The sequence below is a fragment of the Rhopalosiphum padi genome, chromosome 4, assembly GCF_020882245.1.
Source record: "Rhopalosiphum padi isolate XX-2018 chromosome 4, ASM2088224v1, whole genome shotgun sequence".
Taxonomy (NCBI): domain Eukaryota; kingdom Metazoa; phylum Arthropoda; class Insecta; order Hemiptera; family Aphididae; genus Rhopalosiphum; species Rhopalosiphum padi.
This window is the reverse complement of record NC_083600.1, coordinates 45,038,754-45,054,831: the sequence shown is the minus strand read 5'-3', so window position 1 is coordinate 45,054,831 and position 16,078 is coordinate 45,038,754. Positions and strand designations below refer to the sequence as shown.

The following is a 16,078-nucleotide window of genomic DNA, read 5'->3' as shown; positions in this document are numbered from 1 at the left end:
AATACACAATTGCTTATTGTATGTATATAAAGGCGATAATTTGAGCGGAAAGGTCTTAAAAGATAAACATTAAAAAAAAGTAGAAAATTATAATCGTCTATAAATAGTTTAAAAAATAATCAAATATTACTCAATACTCTGGAAATTAAATTATTAAAAATTCTCGTTTTTCTTAAATTTTTTTTGTTTTACTCGATTTTAAGAAAAGTATTAGAAAATGTTTACTTATAACCCCTCAAAGTACCAATTAAATTCAATTTTCTACCAGAAACCACCCTTAAAGTTAAAAATCGAAACATTTTCACTACCTAAAAAGGTGATGATAAACATAAAAAAAACCCATATAATGGTAAAAATAAGACTAATACATTCTAAATACAATTAATAAAAAGTTGAATTATATATAAATATTAGTTATGTTCAATATTAATTTTAATGAAAGATTATGTCTTACTTTTTTTTTAAATTCTTTATAATTCTTCATTTTTGTACAATGATTGTTAAAATAGATATAATAAGAAAAAAAAATTGCTAACATATAAATTAGTTACCTATTATACATTCTTGTTTAGACAAAGCGATAAAAATGTGTTAAGCTGTCTAATAATAAATTATTAAAAAATGTTATAAAAGTAAAAACAAGACTCCTTATTAATCACTTAAAAATGAATATAACAAAACATTATAATTAAAAAATTATATAATATACTCGTATAAACCCGTTCTCTAATGCGAATTAATTTAATTAATAATTAACTGCTGCATATAAACGTAGTAAATTAGAATTACAAAATTAGGTATAACCTCGATTCTATACCGCCGATAGTTTATGATCGCCACTACCTATATAGCGACTTTATAGTGCAACTGCAGAAGCCATAGTACGATATGTATTATAGGTGAAGGACAACGACTGTTGGAACTTGGAAATCAACAATGGTGCAACTAGGGAGGTGCAAAAAGGTCTTTAGCACCCTTCAAGGTAAAATTTAGCACCTTTTGTATTTTATAGGTAATAATTATTGTTTAAGTGAAATACCATCAATTGATAAATTGTCAACAGTTTAAGCACCCCACGTTTAAGAGGTCTAGTTGCGCCTATGGAAATCAACATAACATTTTCCAATGAAATCGATAACATAGTTTGTGCGTTCATCGGATTAACGTCGTTCTGTCTTGGAATAATATCTATACATAATATATTATATACCTACCTAATATAATATGTGTTTCATCTTGGCTGCTTCAGGATAGAGGAGTTTTTCTGTTTTCGTCCACGCGTCGGGAAACGACATCTTTAGATCATATACCATGTACCATGTTTAATATCCTTGTTAAATTAGTTGATGGTAGCAGCAGTTGAATTTTTCTTGATTATTTATTCAAATCGGAAATAGGCAGTGTTTGATTTGGAAAAAAACTAGAAGGGGTAATCAATGGGTGTTGGATGAACGAGCGTTCCACACAAAATTCAATATCACATTACTGTGCGGAGTAAAGCCTCCCACATCACCTTCAGCCACCCATAATCCACAAAAATCATTACATTTTATATATAAAAATATTTTAAAATAAAGAAACACTTATTTATTTATTACACATCATCCAATGACATTATAATTTAAATTACGATTTATAAAGATTATATAACATATGTTATTATAACAACTCATCAATACACCTACAAAAAACTTATCATATATTATTACATATACACACCAATTACACCCATGTACATGAATATTGTATTGTGCGACACAAACGTCGTCAAAAATCGCTTTTATGGTATACAGCACAACCCGTGGTCGAAGATATAAGTATGAAGTAAAAGTTTAGCTACCGAGAACAACAAAAACAATATAAATATATAATGCAATTTATTGAATAAAAAAAAAAAACAGTATTGTACATCGACGAATAGGCTTCGAATCAAACGTATATTATATACGTGTACATTTAAGCAATAACAATAGGATAAATATCACGTACATCGATCGGCGTCCGGGGGACTGTCGTCGGCGGTCGTACTGGTTACCGCGATCGCACCCGCTACCAACGCTAACGCCGAAAAAATCGTATATACGCACTGCATTCAAAAGACGCAAACTACGCGAATACGAAAAGAACGGGTTGGAATAAACTCTGGAAAAGTCTTAAAATCCCGTGAAAAGTTTGTACATAATAAATAATTGTTTAATATTTTAACTTTTAATTTTTTGTCCGAGAGCGAGGATTTTTCCGTTCGGTGTGGGGGGAGGATGCACGGATAAGGTTCTAGATTCTTCTTTTCCTTTTTATTATTATTATTTTTATTATTCTTATTCGTAATCTTATTATTATTATTAATATTCTTATAATAGCTTTTATTTAAATTGTGAGTTTATCGGCGATTGCACTATTGGGGTTTCTACGGTTTCTTGTTATCTGCCACAGAACACCGGGTATTAAAGGCGCGGCGAACGACCAGCATTGACATTCACTGTCTGTCCTCCGTCGCAGCAAGACCCACCCCGGGCAGACTTGCGCGATGAAGGAAGGCATCAGGTATCTATATTTTTTTATCTTTAACATATTATTATGTTGCCTGCACATTACATTGCTTGTATTCGTATTATTAAATAGTGATTTTATTCAAATCTATATCCATACCTATTCGCAGCTCTAACATTTCCTTAGCTCAAACTCTGGTATACACAAACAAAATTAGACCTTTGCTTTGTTCCGTGGCCTATATAAGTCTGGCACCGTTCGGGCGCACTGCCAGTGTTTGGTGTGTTGCGTATTTTTTTTTCTTTATATTTCCTTATTATGTGATAAACAGCCATTCGTAGGAATACGTTGATCGTAAGTGTTCAATTCTGTTTCCCAAACAGAACGTATATTCGTAAAAAACCCGTTTCTCTGTGCGTTATCGACATTGTCGACACGCGCAGAGCTACGGCAGGTTACGTTCCGCAGAAATGACGATTCGCGCGTACGTCGGATCTAGTGAGCATATGGCACAGTTCCAGTGACTCGTCAGAGTTCCGCGTTACGGGTGTATCGCTCTCGTTTGAGCTGCCCGTCTCGTGTGCCACTGTAATGATCTGACAACGCGTGCGATTCGATTCTGATCCGATTATTCGGTGGCTGCGACGCCGTTGAATGACATACGAATCTGTTCGAAACATTGTACACATTACGAAAACGTAAATTTTTTTTTTTTTTTTGGTAGAGTTTTTAAAATTGTAACGTATAATAATTGTCTATAATACAAAATTTTTATTTAGTAATACATATATCCACGTTCATTTAGTTAAATTTATTATTTATAGGCTCCTATATAATTATGAATATTTTTTTTATTGATTTTCTGTAAAACCTGAACAATTAACTCAACTGTGGTCAATCGCTGTTACAAAGTGAATTGTCAAATTTGTCGGAAAAACTCTCATAGATTTTACATCATCTTCTTTTATATATTATTATAAAAAATGTGAAAAATAGTCACGTTCACAATATCTAGGATCGCAGCGATCGCATAGAAAAAAGGTCTATGTGTGGTCGCCGCAGCCTAACGATCAATTATATTAATTACCCATTATTATTAACCAATTTTTTTTTTCATAGTTGATAAAAATATACAAATATTATTGTTATAGGTTATAGGTTATAGATATATTTTGCATTAGAAAAAACTGATGATTTACAAATTCATATCAAATGTTCCGTTTCCAGTGTTCCGTTTCAAATAAATAGAAGAGGTATGCTAAAATAAAAAGAAAAAAGAAAGCGGACTCCGTCACTCCACGTCCACCCACAATACTTACAATGCTTACAGTGCCACTTAGTCGAAAATTCTTAAAATATGCTCTGCACACGCTGGTTAGTTAATGATAATAATATTAATATGATATAAGAGAGTGTTTAATATAGTAAAAGTGCCTTTAAAAGAAGGGTTTGTGTAATAATGAAGTTTTGAATATTTTATGTGTATACATAACATAAAAGCTCGCGAGGATGATCCCGTTTTAATTCACGTTGTGTTGTATCTTAACGATACATAAAATGAAGTGCATCCATCTGTTGATTCTGTTGCATTTCTGCATATGCACTGAACTATGAAAGTTTTTGGCTTGGGTTTTTAAATGGTCTTCTATTTTTTGAATTTAAGTCTTTTTATAGGTTTATGTTTCTGAATATACACATAATACCTAGTCATAACGATTGTAAGTCATCAATTATTTTTAAATGATATTTATATATTTGATTAACTATAATCATTTTCTGTATTGGCACCTAATTAACGTAATATTGCCAATTATATGTATCATTGAGAAATACAGACGATTTTGAATATTTTAATATAAAATTCAAAGAGTATAACCCGTTTGTTTGCTTTTAATCCAATATAGGTATAAAATTACAGTGATCGGTATACGTAAATATGTTTTTATAATTGTTCGTTATTGTTAGTTTTTCAGTGTTATGCGTGCAGTGTGTGTAAACGGTAAGCATGACGGTACCGCAAGCAGAAGATGAACAAGAACATCTTTCAGCATTGATAGTAGTCGATGACTCGAATTTAGTCGATGTTCCGAATTTGAAAGGTGATTGTCATAACATTTTTATATCACTGTTACTATACTCAATGCGAGGCATAGCAGGTTTAGATTTATATACATGAATGACGATACTTATCCAAACCAACAAACACATGACTTGTAAAGACCAAGTTTAAATGACGATTTAATTTTAATAATTGTAAAATATTTGCTTTTCCGATTAAATATTGTCGATGAAATTGTATACTCCATCGGAATACTAAAGACGTTTTTTTTTGTTGCAGGCTCTTTTTAGTATAGTTCCATGGCCATTTATGTTGAAAATGATCAGGTCAATTGTTTAAAATTTTTAAAAATAAGTATAATCATCAATAATTTGGTTAATGTTTTTTGTCACCATTTTGAACACCGCGACCTCACAACACGTCATGGTCAAAATAATATATGTCGTACGAAACTGTTTACGTATTAGCCAAGAACTGGTCAACCGATTCTCTGACTAGTTTTGTTATACATTTTAGAAATGGCGGAGATCTGAGGTCGAAAAATTAGTACTCTTTTGGTTAGACCAGTAGTCCAGTAGCAGATTCAGAGGTTACTCACGGGGGGGAAAAATTTTTAAAAGTTAAATTACCTATTTTTAAGTAACCTGTAATTTATTGGAGACCCATTATTTTCATTATTTCACCGACTAATGCTTTATGTATTATTAGTAATATCAAAAAAATAAAACGTATCAGCTTTATGCTCAATTTTATAATATAAAAATAACGTAAAAAATATGGCCCAAGGGTGAAGGGGGAGGGGGGCGATCGCCCCATCCCCCCCTCGTAACAGCCACTGGGTCAGACTATGTGTTGTATTAAAAGCATACAGTACATGAACGAAATAAAAATAGTAAAAATAATAATATTAATATTTAATAAAATTAATAATATTAATATTTTTTTATATACAAATATTATAGTATTTTTCTGTAAAGAAATGTTATAACGATTATGTAATTTTTTTATGTAGTTACATGTTTTCAATAGATAAACAATTTTATGTTTAATTTATCTACAATAATAGTATAATATACACATAACAATCACATGTTATTCTATAAGTTGTTATAGCCATTGTAATTTTTATGGATTCATTCGACGATATACCCAATGCCCACATTTTAAGTGTAAACATCATTAGAAAATTTTTGCCATCGCTAAAAATGTCTAGTTTTGAATATTTTTTGAGTATAATAAGTTAGTTCGTTTATACTTCAATATAGGTACGAAAACTGCAAAGACCGGCATAACTATATTTTTATTCTTTTTCGTTGTTTTTAGTATATGTGAATTTTGTGTATAGTATCAGTAATGAGAAGATTAAACAAGTACCGCAGTTAGAAGATGAACAACAAGAAATCTCGCTACATTGACAGAATTTTGATAGGTTAGATTGATGTAACGTTTTTGTAATGCAATATTCGTAATGCGATGCATCAGTTTAACCGTAAGAGTTGTCACTAACTCAATCAAGGTTTCGTAACTCTTTCGTATCCATAGTAATTTTTTTATGATTTTCAAGCAAGATCTGAATTTTAATTTTTGATACCGGTTGCTTGCGTGACTTTGCACCAGCCAACACCCTGATTACCTTCAAAAGTTCAAAATTATAATTTTAATCATAATTTTCATATTTTTAATAATTTTTTTTTAACAAAACATGAAATTTCTATTTTAACTGAAATTTAAATTCGCGATAACCCACATAACTATTATATTTTTATTTATTTTAAATAATAAATTAAAAATATTGGGTCGTAGCCTATGTGGTCTACTCGGTTTAATATAAATATAATACATCAATACATCAACTATGAATATTTATCTCATAACACATAAGTTAAAACTATAATTATAATTATTGACAATCTAAAGTTATACAATCTAATGACGAATGCAATAATGGCATTGATGTATATTGTTTCTGTAACAACATTTCATAGAAATTATACACAAAAGATTATTTGTATACAAATTTTTATAATATTATTAATTTTAGTCGTTGATTAAAGTTTGCAATTGTTATAATTGACAGTAATTTGACGATTTAAAAACTCATTTCAGCAGAAATACGAAAAGACAATATTTTAGTTATAAGGTAATCAATAAACAAATAAGTGAAAATGATTACACTTTGGTGTCTAAACTAATGAGCGCATACTTAAAAATGACACCCAGCAGGTAATTACTTTTTAATAAAAATAATGAAAATTACCCTATAAAGATTTTATAACTTATGGTAATTTAACTAAACATATTAGATACCTTTTTTTATTCTTCGTTTTTAAAATTGTATAATGTATATATTTTATCTGTTTAAATTATTTTATTTATATATTTCTGATTAATTTGGAACTTCACATTTGTTTTGTTTATAAATTATATAAAAATTTATGAAAATTTAGAGTTTTTCTAATATAATACTATGTAGTTTTAGTATTTATATTTATAATAAATAAAGCGTGTTGACAATATTAAGTACCTAATGTGTATTTTGTTTCATGGACGAAAATACTAATAAGTTAGAATTAGTTATAACTGAATATAACCTATAAATTTATTACAAAATTGTTAATAAATAGTTCTACCTAATATTTCACTTGAATAAGATGTAGGTATAAATTCATATACTGATTTTAAATTGCCTAATTCATATTTTAATACTTTATAGGTTCTATAATCGTTATAAGAGTGAGTAAATTTGCTTTATTCGACCGATTTTAATGACATTATTCATTCAATGCACTTTCAAATTTGGGATTATATTGTCTAAGACTGATATTTATTTCATATAAATAGATAGATTTTTTGAAATTCGAAGAATGTTCAATAAATTATAAGAGCTATATTATTATTTATCCAATTAAAAAAATATAAGACATTCTTTACAACCAATTAGAGAGAAATCAATTATTAATAATAATAATACAATGTTTATTTTTTTTATCCTAATATTTTTTATGTATTTTAAATTCTGAACAATTTATTACGGGTTTACAAAGAATTCAATAGAACGTTTTTTTCTTATAGGTTTGTTGTTTATCATACAGTAAAAAAAAAATAACTGGTGTTTTTATCTAACATTTTGAATTTGCACAGGCTAGTGATTTTTTTTTATTTAACTTTTAACTTACTTTATATGATAGCTTTAAATCATAATATGACCTATTTGTCTGTTATAGAATAACAATCATTAGTAATTTAATGTATATTTGTAGATTTTAATATAATGATTTCTCACTGTTGACATAATTAATTTATAAAGTATGCAATTAATAACTTCATTAATCAAATTGTAATTGTTTTTTTTTTCATTCCAGATGTGTAAAATAAATGGAGATTATTGTATTGTATACGATTTCTAAGTAAAATTGGCTCTGCGTATACTATCTTGGTACAGTATTTTCAGTTAAATATATTTAACTTATCTAAAGTTTCTTATGCTTCCAATATAATGTACTGTATAGTATTGTAAATATAAAACCCCATTTCGACTATAATAATATATTGTGTATATTATTTTAACTTTTATAAATTTCAATAATCCATTTAAAAAATACTTTATTGATTATTATATAATGTTGTGAATTGGCCAGTAACGATGACATTGAATAATAAAAATAATATAAATAAACCGATGTTATTATCCAGGATAGGTGACACTTATTCTTATATCATGGTCCTTTCCACTACATGCTTTGAAGTTATGTTACTTAAGACCCACCAAGTCAGTTTTTTGATAAATACTATACACGAGATTTACTATCATACCGTCTACATAGTTATGCGTCTAATGACCAAAATTCAAATATTACGTTAAATTAATATTTAATATTAATTTTTATTGACATTAATTAAAAGTTGAGTTACTTTAATTATAGTTAGGTTATAATTGCTTTAAAATTCACAATAAAAAGGTAGTTTTCATTTGGAAACAGATATTTATATCGAAGCATAATACTCTAAAATAAAAAAATGTAATTTTTATGAAATGCCTGGTGAATCATTCTATGATTTTTGTAATTCAATCAACTTAAAATTATTTATTAAATAGAGGCATCAATGCGTATTTCGTTATATAATTAGTATTTTTTGAAGCTACTCTACTATGACTAGCGTAAAATCTAATGGCATTGAATATAATTTTGATTGTGATGCAAGCTATCGTGGATAAGATTCAAATCGAATACGTTTAGTTTTACATTCTCTTTAGTAGGCATAGTGCAGCGATCCGTACGATTTCTTTTTTGTCAACTTTTCGTTTGTCTTGAATCACATGAGTTAAATAACGAAGAATTAACATCATGACTGTACCGAAACTTGGAGATGAACTACAAAAACCCGCGGTTGTTGCAGATGATTCAAATTCGGTTGAAAAGCCAAATTTGAAAGGAGATTGGTTGAATTTTTTCCTATTGATGTTGCTGTACACGATGCAAGGTATACCATTAGGCATTTCATCAGCAATGCCGATCATTTTGCAAAGCAACAAAAATGTGTCTTACAAAGATCAAGTAAATAAATATCTGATTTAATATTAAAAATTGCCCATCTATGCGATCGGATAATATAATATTTCTAAAACATTTTTTCCAAATCTACAAATTTATAAAATTCACCGTGATAACACGAACGTGATCGTTTATTCTTGTAGGCTTTGTTCAGCTTAGTGGCGTGGCCGTTTAGCTTAAAACTTATATGGGCTCCTTTGGTAGACGCTCTCTACGTACAAAAGATGGGAAGACGAAAATCTTGGCTCGTACCGGTTCAATATGTAATGGGTACGTATATTAATATAAATATCCCTGTGTTATGCAAATTTAATTTAATTCAAACGAGTGATGAGTAACTCTTTAGATTGAGTTATTATTCGTTTATATTAGCTGCATTCGTATGCAACTGATGCATACGTGCATTTCAAGAATCCAAATATTTTAAAAACACTAATTGAATGGCATAGCAATATTTTATTTTTTAATGTGCACATATTTGCAGTTGTTGATTAATTAAAACTGTTTGTGTAAAACAGGAGCATGCTTCATTTACATGGGCAACAATATCGATGAATGGTTGCCAGAAACGCGAAAACCGGATATACTGAAATTGGTATTCGTATTTTTCTTCGCAAAAATGTTGGCCGCCACTCAAGATATAGTCGTTGACGGTTGGGCATTGACAATGTTAAAAAAGTTGGTGTTATCGTTAACTTTTTTATTATTTAAAATTAGCATAATATAACAAATTTAATTTTGATATTTCACAGGAATAACGTAGGCTATGCGTCTACTTGCAATGCGACGGGTCAAGTGATGGGTATAATGATAAGCTCTGTGTTTACTGTATTGTTAACATCGGAAGACTTTAGCAACAAGTATTTACGGACTATACCTGACGTGGGCGGAGTGTTTACTATGAAGAGTATGCGAATTAAACCAGTTTTAGTAGATCTTTAGTGGATAATAAGACATATTGATTGTAAAAATATAAAATAATATTTACTATTTCATAATTTGTACAGGTTTATTCTATGTGTGGGGTATTCTATTTATATTAATAACAACATTGATTGCAATTTTTAAAAAAGAAAAAGATAACAGATTAGAGGACGACCATGTAAAGCTTAACATCGTTCAAAATTATTCACTACTATGGGATATTTTAAAACTGCCAAGTATTCAATTATTGGCAATATCGTTATTGACAGCTAAGGTAATACCTTTTTTTAATGCCTATTTTTCTATCTATTTAAGCATAAGACGCAGTTAATTACAATTTTTAATTTAAATTTTTCACGTAATCCGAGGGTTTTTAAATATTCTACTCGCGGCGGTTACATAATTAATTAAAATAACCAGTTTTCTTATGTTTTTATTTATTTTAAATTGGCATACTTACCGATATTATTATATTATATTGAACCTTGAACCTCTAAATAACTATGTTGTGATAATGGTTTAATACATTTTTTGAGATTATTTTTGTAGGACAATTTACAATTTTTATTATTTTATTCGTTTTAATCATTATAAAATGTGCATTTTGTATGTTATTAAAGATTGGATATGCTGCGACTGATAGTGTGTCGATATTAAAACTCATTGACGCGGGAGTGCCAAAAGACAATATTATGGTTATACACACAACAATGTTTATTGTAAAAATCATTTTGCCGCTTATTATAGCAAAATATACTTCTGGTCCAAAACCGATGAACGTATTCCTAACAGCATCACCTATCAGGTACATATACATAAATACTTACTTATCATATTTGAAGACATAACTACTCGACAGTTTAATAAATACAAATAATTTGTGTTTACTTTTTAATTCTATTATGACTTTAAAATACCTAAACCACAATAATTAATGATCACTAATGAGTGGATACACATTTTGGCTACGACTATGTCATCTTCCAATGTTCCGTTTGATAATTGGGTCAGACTGTGGTTACTGGTTAGCATTACGTTTCGAAGGTAACAAAATAAAAATAAAAAAAACAAGTGCCTATTCCTAGTTATTTGCTTCTTGCATAGCATTTAAATTGTGTATAGGATTCTTTTTGTATCTGATTTGATTATATAGCCGATGTATACCTTCTTTTACGACGGTAAAAGTCATAAGAATAATATTATGTTTGTCCAGTAGTCGGTTATTATTAACAAAATATACCTACTACTTATAACTGGAATGTGGCAAACAAGTATGCGTACCTATCAAAATATATCATGATTTCTGTGTATACATAAATCTATAAGATACCTATAGTGATATTTCTATACGTTACATAATTTAATCATTCTTTTACAAAAACTATATGGCCACAGTGTCTCCTACTGTGTCCTACTAAATATATATCGAAAGTTAATTAATATTTAGTATTGACGAAATTGTCGTGTCAACATATTTCATTGATCCTTATATATTATGGCACTTGTACCAAGGTAATATACTGCATACAAATACACATGATTATCTAAATGTTGATTCTAAAAATACATTGACACCCATTGGGGCTTCATTAATTGAAAATAAAAACATGCATTTAAGTATTGTTGTGTTTAGAATATTGATCCGAAGACACCGCAAGTATTGGGTGTATATAAGGACTCCGGACTCGTATTTATTTCGACGAGTATTTACGAATAAACATAAATATTGAAAATGTTCGTAATCTTCTCTGTTTTGTGGCTTATATAATATATATCAAAAGTCATTAATTATTTTACTATAGCTAAAAATCAAATTATATGAACTTTCCAATAGTTTTAATAAACTATATAAGTACTATTAAACTATATAAAATAAGTATAAATTTTAACCTAAATTTAAGTTTAATATTAATCACGTATAGGTGAATTTCCTGTTTTTTTTTTTTATTGCTTTCCTAAATATTTAAATCATTTTTTTACTATAGTTCTATAGTATATACTTTTCATTTTCCAGACACAAGCTCTAAAAAAATATTCTAGTATTTCGATTACATAATATATTACTCCAGTCCTATTATTTACATTTCCGCATTCCTAAAATAATCTTCTTTATTTTCTATAATTGTACACACGATGTAATTGAACATATCATGTTGATAATTTGATATCTTTCTACAGTCTTTTTAACTGTCCTTCTATTTCACATATATATTTTAGCATATATTTTCCCCGTCATCTTCTCTTTGGGTTTTCTCAAATATAATATGCACAAAATATTATCGTCTCTTTAACACAGATTTATATACATGGAAATTCACCAAGTATGCCCCTTTTTTATTTAATTATTCAAAATCTTATTTTTGAACTTTTCAAATATATCTTAAGAACGTATTTTCAAATAAAAAAGATTTTTGTATCACTTAGGACCGGATAAGGAAATTATTCGCCCATTGAGTTAGACGATTTTAATTGGCCTTAAAAATGTTAATGGAGTATTTTGCTTATTGTGACGAATTTTTTTTATTATTATTCAAAGTTCGAGATATTCAAATAAGATACACATATCAAATATTTCTGAACAAGTATTACATTTGATTATGCAAATACTATGTATTGAATAATAACTGAAAAATCTCGTGTAAATAAATAGTGTAATACAATACTTAGCCGGTATTCATCAATCATCACACGAGTTCAATATATTTTGCGAAAAGCGTTGACAAGATAATTATTATTGCCGAGTATGCACGATTTTTTAAACGCATTTTTCGTTCTGATAGTCACAGGATGGACTCTCCTTACGTTAAAAACTCGTTTTCAAAAAATATGGTCTGAGAATTTAGTATACTTAAAAATTAAAAAAAATAAACAGATTTTAAGTAGGTGCATTATAAAAGAAAAAAATAGATGTTTAAATTTCAGGTATTTTATGTTTTAAATGTAAAGCGATTTAAATGATTTAAACATATTATTTTTAAATCTCAGTATTTTACTTGCATTGTATTAATTATAATATTGTTAAATGCTTGTAAAAAATTAAAACATATAATAAAATACATTTATAAATTATCTTCATTTTTAAGTGGTTTTAAATATAATTTCAGATTACTTTGGAATATTTCATTTGTGGCGTTTATTTATTATACACCAGTAATGATAACAATGATTAATGGGATTGTTAATATTCCAATATATTACTATGCACTTTTAGTATTTATATTAGCAATACATGATGTGAGTAATAACTATTAATTAATTAATTGGTAATTCAAATTAACATAATATTAATTCAAATACTATTATAATACATTTTAATATCAATTAAAAAAAATATTTTATTTGTATAAATAACTTTGTGGTTTAATTTGTATAGATTCTATCTAACGTTATGACTGTAGCTATGTTAGCTTTTTTCTCTCGGATAAGTGATTCTCGTTTTGGCGGTACTTACATGACATTATTGAATACACTTTCAAATTTGGGAACAGCATGGTCGTCTTCAGTCGCTATTGGAATGATAGATTTCCTCACGTTTAAAGAATGTTCATTGGATCCCAAGAATAATTGCTCTTCACTAAATCTAAAAAACGTAAGAAATTTATATATTTTTTATAGTTGATAAATATAATATTATAAGTAATGACAATAATTAAGAATATTATTATATGTTTGTATCTATATGTCAACATTAGTTTATCGTTATAAGCTTTTAAAACGTAAACATTTTTTAGTTATTTTTTTTAATCTATTTAGATTTAAACTTTTTAATAGTATTAAAATAAATATTTAATAAGACATTTGTCCTTATTAAAATTATGATAAAATTCTTATTATTTTTTTGTAATATAGATATGCGAAACAAATGGAGGCGACTGTAATGTCATTGTGAACGGTTATTATATAGAAACGGCTGTATGTACCATAATCGGAATCGTTTGGTTTTGTATTTTCAGAATTGTCCTTAAGAACATTCAAACTAAGGATTCTTCTCATTGGTTGGTTAATATAAAAAAACCTACCGGTTAGAAAAATAAAATAAATGTAAAGTAATTTTTTATTATCTTCTCCCATAAGACCATCATAAGCCATAACGGGTGAAGATTTCAAAGGTCTAAATATCTATTGTCATTTATTTATTATTTTAGTATTACAATGTCAATAATTGTTATTAAGTAGGTTCTCTATTGAGAATTTAATTTATAATTGTATAATAATGTTTATAATTTATTAATTATTGTTAAATGTTAATTGTAAATTGTTAACTTTGATGATGTTAACTGTAAATTGTATCATACTCCTACATACCGGTTACATACCGGAATAAAGTAAATCATCGCAATCTGAAGATATTTGTAAATAACAAACCTTAAAAAAATAATACCCATGACTAATAAAGTGGTCTGATAATAAATAGCAAATTTGAAAGATAATATTACAGTATTTATTAAATGTTAAACGAGTTGTATTAAATTATAACTTGTATGACAATTTAATTATAATTATTATTTTATATTAAAAACATTATAATATGTATATTATATAATAATATGATTTAATCAATGAAAAATATATTAACAATATTAAACATATTTTTTTTTTTTGTTATAGTCATTTTAACTAAATAATAATTATGTATGCATTTTCCCAAATATATATTTTTATTTTTAAATATATGATTTTATTATAGGTATCTATTATAATTAGTTTTGCGGGTTTTAAGTTAAATAATAGTAATATGAAATAGAAATTATTATTATGATTAATAAAATTCTGTAGATTAAATTTAATCAATTCTATTTTAACATTCATTAAAAGTATTTCTTATATTATTATTATTGAATTTGTATGCATTAAAAAATAGTAAAATAAATCCGCAAAGTAAAGTATATATAGGCTAATATAATATATTTATTATCTATAGGTACTAGTTATATTATATATAATTGATAAATAGCGGTAATCATAAAATATGTTTATACTGCGTTTTACACATTCCTATAAATAAATCTAATCAACTATTTTTTTAGTTTTTCCAGAAAATAATTACTTGCCAAGCAAAATCTAAAACTATCGGTAATGTTTAAATATAAACTTAACGTTCATTAATAATTATTTATCACAGCTAATAATCAGAAAAAATAAGCCAATAATAGACATTTAATGTCTATTATAAGTATTTGTCTAGTAATTTGTACTGTATTTTATTCATATTGTGGAATAATTTTCAAACTATCATAGTACTAAGTTGTATAATAAATGTATAAACACAATAATTCAAAAACCTATATTTTTTTCTATTGTATGAGGCTATATAGGATTGCATATATATTACGATTTAATACGGGGTTTATTGTGACATGTATTTTTTTTTATCTTGAATTACTACAAAAATCTTTAAAATTTATAAATTAAATAATTTTTATGAGCGATTAGAATATGAAAAATGCCTTATATTTACAATAGTGTGATTTGGTATACTCGCAACTTGTATAATATATTATGAATTGTGATGGATTATAAAAACAAAATTGTACATATTAAAGCCATTGAACAATTTCTTTGAAATAATGTTGTTATTTAACCAAAAAGTTAGATTAATTTAATTTTCTTATAATATTATCAAAATCTATTCTAAAATTTACCGAAATTTAATCTTAAATTGTTTTAATAATTTATGATATCATTATTTACATGTCTCCAATTTAATGCACAGAATGCAGAGGTTACAAATAGCATTCAATATTTATACTATATAATATATTATATTAATATATAATAAAATTGTATATATGAGATTAGTAACAGTTGTGGACTAGTGTACATAAAACATTTGTCTGGGTTGAAATTTTATAATAGAGCTTTATTTTTTATAGGTGAAAAAGTACGTCAACGTTGCATGAGTTAATTATTGTTGTTTAAACAAACATATTTTCTCATAGAAAGCTATTACGTTATTCGTTTAAGAATTGTCTAGTCAATGTATATAGCAATGTAAAGAGATAATGTTATGCTTATAAATTCATAAATTATTATAGTAAAAGTCATTACACCA

General features: G+C 27.1%; 2 protein-coding genes across 3 annotated transcripts in view; one reads left to right on the top strand and one right to left on the bottom strand.

Moving 5' to 3' along the window:
* Positions 1-16,078, bottom strand: part of LOC132929584 (ATP-dependent RNA helicase DDX54) — a 142,311-nt gene that overhangs the window by 109,168 nt on the left and 17,065 nt on the right. The window lies entirely within an intron of this gene.
* On the top strand, positions 4,475-14,615 carry LOC132930540 (acetyl-coenzyme A transporter 1-like). 2 transcript variants are annotated; one of them, XM_060996473.1, is made up of 11 exons: positions 4,475-4,589; positions 7,912-7,985; positions 8,948-9,105; positions 9,246-9,372; positions 9,621-9,780; positions 9,855-10,009; positions 10,110-10,300; positions 10,647-10,831; positions 13,131-13,260; positions 13,400-13,615; positions 13,876-14,615. In XM_060996473.1, the coding sequence occupies exons 3-11, from the start codon at positions 9,010-9,012 to the stop codon at positions 14,050-14,052; spliced, it is 1,437 nt and encodes a 478-aa protein (XP_060852456.1). In that variant the 5' UTR covers positions 4,475-4,589; positions 7,912-7,985; positions 8,948-9,009; the 3' UTR covers positions 14,053-14,615. The 2 variants fall into 2 exon arrangements, with proteins under 2 accessions (XP_060852456.1, XP_060852455.1); XM_060996472.1 differs by lacking the exons at positions 4,475-4,589; positions 7,912-7,985 and having other exon boundaries at positions 8,761-9,105.

Excerpts from the sequence above, each read along its gene's own strand:
- LOC132930540 (XM_060996472.1), top strand. The coding sequence starts at position 8,896 with ATGACTGTACCGAAACTTGGAGATGAACTACAAAAACCCGCGGTTGTT. Across the intron at positions 9,781-9,854 it reads GCATTGACAATGTTAAAAAA|GAATAACGTAGGCTATGCGT; the intron begins GTTGGTGTTATC and ends GATATTTCACAG. Across the intron at positions 10,010-10,109 it reads CGGAGTGTTTACTATGAAGA|GTTTATTCTATGTGTGGGGT; the intron begins GTATGCGAATTA and ends TAATTTGTACAG.